Source organism: Drosophila santomea, unplaced genomic scaffold, assembly GCF_016746245.2.
Source record: "Drosophila santomea strain STO CAGO 1482 unplaced genomic scaffold, Prin_Dsan_1.1 Segkk101_quiver_pilon_scaf, whole genome shotgun sequence".
NCBI classification, from domain to species: domain Eukaryota; kingdom Metazoa; phylum Arthropoda; class Insecta; order Diptera; family Drosophilidae; genus Drosophila; species Drosophila santomea.
Window position 1 is genome coordinate 1,338,409 of NW_025318933.1, and position 6,000 is coordinate 1,344,408.

General features: G+C 37.6%; 1 protein-coding gene across 3 annotated transcripts in view; it reads left to right on the top strand.

The window, feature by feature from the left end:
* LOC120457482 (protein CEPU-1) overlaps positions 1-3,501 on the top strand; it is a 628,267-nt gene extending 624,766 nt beyond the window's left edge. The window contains exons 6-7 of one of the 3 annotated variants that reach the window (XM_039645033.2): positions 3,133-3,301; positions 3,360-3,496. In XM_039645033.2, the coding sequence (XP_039500967.1) occupies positions 3,133-3,301; positions 3,360-3,457 (267 nt within the window). In that variant the 3' untranslated portion in view covers positions 3,458-3,496. Of the gene's footprint in view, positions 1-3,132; positions 3,302-3,359 lie in introns of all 3 variants that reach the window. The other 2 variants (XM_039645034.2, XM_039645035.2) reach the window with 2 other exon arrangements.
* The last annotated feature ends 2,499 nt before the right edge of the window (positions 3,502-6,000 follow it).

Genomic DNA, 6,000 nt, shown 5'->3' on the forward strand with positions numbered 1-6,000 from the left:
CTCCTGGAGGTCTTGTCGCCGATCGCCGGCCGATCTGAATGCCTTCCAGACGGCTGGGATGCGCCTTATATAGCGGTTTGGGCGGAGGGTAGTGTGCCCGCATATCCCAACTGATTTTAGGCTACATTAGTGTGGCTGATCTATTCCGTGCCAGTGTGTCCCTTTCGGGCATGATCTTGGCGCGCGCGTGATGTGTTGTATTTTGAATTTAAATGCGGGTTGTATGTTTTACTTCAATTATTTCATTAACTTCATTTTATTTTTTTATTTTTTCATTAACTTCATATACAGAGTGGAGGGCCTCTCGCACCAGACCTTAGAAAGGAACTTTACTGTACTGTGCAGATATGCCAGTGTCCTTTTTGAAGGTAAAGCTTGTGAGTTTTAATAGAGGTACCACAAGTCCGTCAGGAGAATCCAACGGGATTTGTTGTGTTCCGCCTTGCGGGTACACTTCCGTGAGGAAAGGGACGATGAAGACATCAAAGATCTCATCAGAAACAGAAGGCAAAAGACCAGTGAATCTTTTGACAGCGGTTACGATAGCATATCGTCATTAGTTGATAAGTTAGAATTATGCGGGTTTTATAACGATGTTTTATACAATTATAAAAAAGGACCCTGAGTTATCCAACATGGAAAAGCTGAAATACTTGAGAACCTGTCTGCAAGGACCAGCACTGGATACCATTAAGTCGTTAGATATATCGTAGGCCAGCTATCCAGTGGCTTTAGATGTACTCAATAAACGTTGTGGCCTGCCAAACTTAGAACACGCCCTGCGCATTCTGCAATGCTGCAGACCAATATTGCCGTACGTTTAGAAATTTATCTCCCATATTGCGCCATGCTGAAACTAGAAAGTTATCCCTTTGCTTTAATTGCCAAAACGTGGGCACCATACCCGGAATCGCATTCGATTAATACTCTTAATATTTAGAGGCAGTCAAACAATTGCATATTCTGCCGTTAATCCTGAAATTTGAAACTCCAGGCTCCCAGTCTAATACTTTTCTACCAACTGAAGGATATTTGCTTACAATCTCAGACATCAAGCTATTCCACGTTGCTCACCGCTCTCATTACCCCTACTATAACAGACCATTAAGCAACCATCGTATTGAACATAGAAGACTGGAATATTCCAGCCAACATTCCATTAGCGGATCCTGCCTTTAACAGGCCTCATCGTATAGACTTGCTGATTGGAGCAAGCATGTTCTATGATTTGTTGGGCGTCGGAGAGAACAAGCTCGTTCCTGGACAGGCACTTCTTCAAAAAACTGACCTTGGTTGGTGGTTTCTGGTGGAGGACAACACCATTTTAATACCTCTACGTTGACTGGGACTTGGATAATCGATAGCCTGGATGAGGTTGTTCGTCGGTTCTGGGATTTAGAGAGCTGCTATGAGAGACATTTTGTTGACACTTACTCCCGATTACGTACAGGTGAATACTCTGTGCACTTGCCATTTAAATCCAAGTTCACAAATTTAGACGAGTCCTACGCGCAACTTGACCGTAGATTTTTGAATCTGGGGCGCAAACTAGAGCGGCAGCCTCCCCTCAGAGAGCAATATTCGGCCTTTATTCATGAATATCAAAGCCTTAATTTCATGTCTCTGGTTAACTTTTCGGATAGTTCTTCGTGCAGCTATTTTCTGTTGCATCATTGTGTGTTGAAGGAGGATAGTACAACGACTAAGCTTCGCGTGGTGTTTGATGATCGGCTATCAATTCCTCTTGCCAATATCTTAATGAGGCACTCCTAGCAGGGACTGCCTTACAACCTAAGCTGTTTGACATTTTAATGCAATTTCAATCATATGGCTCCAGATAATTATTGAAACTGCATCTTGAGAAAAGACTCTCCTAAGGAAAATTAAGCTAAAAGTTAAGAGTTCAAGTTGTCCCGTAGAAGTTCAAGGATTCTGTCATGCCAGCATGGAAGCGTACAGGCAACAATTAGCATTGGGCGACACTCATTTCCTATTAAAAAAATTTGTCTTGCTGACAATATCGATTGGCGCACCATTCCCCTCCGATCACCATATTGTGGGAAGCAGCAGTTAAGACGGCCAAGCATCATCTGTATCATCTGTATCTGTGGATCATGACTTGACTGCTATGACCTACAATCATTTAGACGGATGGCAGAAAGTAACACACCTTTAGCAGATGTTTTGGACTTATCGGCGACTGGCTCGAGAAGTCGGTCTTACTCCAGGAAAAAATGACGTACCTCGAGTGGTTGAGTTAAGGACGGCATCCGGCATCATTTGTAGAGGAAGTTGTCATCATGGATGTTCAATTCAGGAATAAAAATTTTAGCAGTCCTACCGATCACCATTGACTGTAACGTTCTGGCCATCATCGATTTTAAAGATGTAATGATTCCACCAGACCATAAAGCGCACCAAAGAGTCAGTTTTTCTGGATGTAACAGTGTTTCTTCTCATAGCTTAGACACTTTATCGTATCTTGGAGACTTTCCAGCCCCACCAACTTATCGTAGTTTGGAGACTTTGGAATCTTAATAGCTTCCTGTATGCTTTCAAGCACCACGCACTTTTTATTCATTTTGAGTCTTTCTTGCCACTTGGAGATTTTTAAGCCTCACATGTCGGTGTGATGAAGCCGTGCGCCCCTTACAGATTTTGCATTGGATCGAAGACTTTCGGAAAGTCTCACCGTCCCCCGCCTCTTCCCAACACAACTCCACGTTGGAGTTGCATCTTGAAATTTAAAAAGCGAAACTCTGTAATTTATGTAAATAAATTTAGTCACCGTTGATCATTGATATCTTGTTCTGAACTGTACCCATAGCGTGGATATCTCGCAAGGTAACCAATATCTTACAATAAAATTTTGTCACGGATCACTGATTGAGCCACCTCAGCTCCAGCATCTTTAAAATAGTTATGATCCAATTGATATAGACAAATTAGATAACGAATAGATTTTTAACTGTTATTTATATCCGGTTATTTATATATCTCCAAAATGGCTCGTTATATAATGTAGTTATCTTTCCTGAGTCTATTTTGGCTTACTCCAATATTTCCCTAAGCTATTTGATAGCTATTATTGTTTGCACTCTAACCAACAATAAGTATCTCCTTCTGTCGCAGGAAATTAACTATGATTCACCAAGAGGAGGAGTTTCAGTAATAACTGAAAAAGGAGACATAACAACATCGTATCTATTAATTCAACGAGCAAGCATTGCTGACTCGGGGAAATATTCTTGCTTACCGTCAAACGCAAACCCCAAGTCTGTAAATGTTCATATTTTAAAGGGTAAATACACTTAAAAGAGTTTTATATTTTTTCATTATTTTCTTTACATTATAACCAGGTGATCACCCAGCAGCAGTTCAAAAATCCCACATATTGGCATCTGAAACTTTAAATATGTATTTTCTTCAGATTTTGTTGAATTTGTTAGTCTTATAAGTACTTCCTCCTTTTCTATAATAAAAAGAACATTTTGAATTAAAGTATATTTCTAAGTAAGTATTTTCCAATTCCATTATAAAAATGTATATGTTATTAGAATATAATTATGGTATGTATATCATAAATCTATATAAATATATAATTCTTTTTTTGTACCCTTCTAATTATATACAAAAAACAAGAAAGAAAGATTATAGGTAAAATTTAAAAAATAAATGGAAATTTTCAAAAGTGAGGTTGGTGGGCGTGCACAGTGATGGCCTTGCTAAAATCCGCAAAATCTGAAAAAATAGAAATATTCCTTCAGAGATTTTGACGTTCATACGTATACGTCTATAGAATATTATACAATATATCGTAATCGTTGGCATTAATGTTCAAGATGGCGACCGATTTAACAGTTGTCAAGTTATTTATTTTCTCTTTGGTTTGGTAATAACTCATGAATAGATTTGCGGAAGGATCTTGGTTTCCATGCTTACAAAATCCAACATATGCGTGAATGGAAGTCTATCGATCATCAAGCAGGGCAAAACTGCCACACTTGAAGTGAAGTTAAAACCATTTGCAAAAGTGTGGGCGTGACAGATTTGACATACTTACATATGGTTGTTACCAAGTGAGCGGATTTTCGAGTTTGCATAAATCAATAAAATATTAATATTAATATTAACAGATATATATTATCAATAAAAATATTAAATACCAAAATAATGCTATAAAGAGAGATGATTGTGGCACAAAGACAAAATTGACAAAGTCTAGATGCAATCCTCTCGGAATATGATGTCGAACCATTAGAAGGAGGCCATACGCGGATTTCGCGTAACCTGATGAAAATCTATCGGTTTTTTATTGGCCCGGAATGAACCAAAGTATTATTAAATATGTGAAAAATGCCAAAGAAAACAGCTTTTGATAGTGTTTGTTTAGATACTTACCATGTTCGGAAAACTGGAGTTATGCAAGCAAGAGAAGTCATTTAAAAGTACGTTCGCTAATAATTTCGATTGACAAAGATGATTGGGACATATGAATGAGAATTTTCGATTTCGATATTCCATTTTATGTCAATTATTAAATAAAATTTTGTTTATTATATTATATTTGTTGAAAATACAAAAGTCACACTTATGCAAATCTGTGTGAATGCGATAGTGATGGGAGATCTTGGAGAGAACGCGCTCTATTATTGCTCTCTTTGTTCTCTCTCGTTGTTGCCTCTTACATGCTCATTATAAAGTTATCGTTCTATTCGCTTGCAGACTACTAATGAGTGCGGTTCGGTGGCTTAATAAAGGAAGTATCAAACAAGAATAAAATAATTGTGTTTTCACTGATTGGCTGAAGGGCTGGATTATAATAAACATAAACGTGAACTATAATCATAACTTTAATAGGTTATGGGCCAAGTCACACTTTCGGCCTAACAGTGAAATTAATTAATTGTGAAAATAAAAACGAACAACGAATAAAATCGAAAACCAATGCATACGAATTCTACGAAATACATACATGTGTATGTATGACGATATGAAGAAACGGTGAACAATTCTGGTTAAGTATTAAAAGCGGTGCAGCATCGAAAAAGTGATTCTAAGAAGCGCAAAGCAATCAGAAAATAGAAAAGAAAAAAAAAAGAGGAGGAACAGTTAGTTTTAGTCAAGAAAAGGAAAGGAAAGACATGGATAAAGGAAAAAGGAACATAAAACCGTTCAATGGTGAAAAATATTCTATATGGAAGTTCCGAATAAGGGCACTGTTAGAGGAAAACGATTTGCTAGATGTAATAGATAAAGAACAAACAGAAATAAGCGAGGAAGTAAAATGGGCAGAAAGAAACGCAAAGGGGATCATAATAGAATATCTGAGTGACTCTTTTTTAAAATTTGCCAACGATGACAATACGGCAAAGCAGATTTTTGAAAAATTGGATTCTATTTATGAGCGTAAAAGCTTGGCATCTCAACTGTCACTAGGCAAGCAATTATTCTCTTTAAAATTAAAGGGTGATACTCAGTTAGTGAACCATTTTCATTTATTTGATGATTTAATAACGGAGTTAGTTGCGGCCGGAGCAAAGTTGGACGAAATGGACAAAGTTGCTCATCTGCTTAATACCCTTTCGACCAACTATGAAGGGGTAATACAGCTATAAAAACTCTTACTGAGAGCAATTTAACATTAGACTTCGTAAAGACACGCCTGCTCGATCATGAAATAAAATTAAGAGGAATTAACAAAGACACAAGTGCTAAAGGGCTGCAAGCTATAGGCAATCGAGAGCATAGGGAAAATACATTCAAAAATAAAGCTATGAAATTTATAAAGAAACCTTTTAAGAATAAGCCCAAACTAAAATGTTTTCATTGCAAGAAATTGGGACACATAAAAAAAGATTGTTTTCTATTGAAAAGGCAGGCAGGAAACCAGAATATTCCCGATGGAAATAGTGTTAGAGAGAGACAGGCTCAGATGGCGGCAAAAACACGCACACAGCCAGAACGTGCGTTTGCTTTTCTGATGAATTCAGGAGTTAG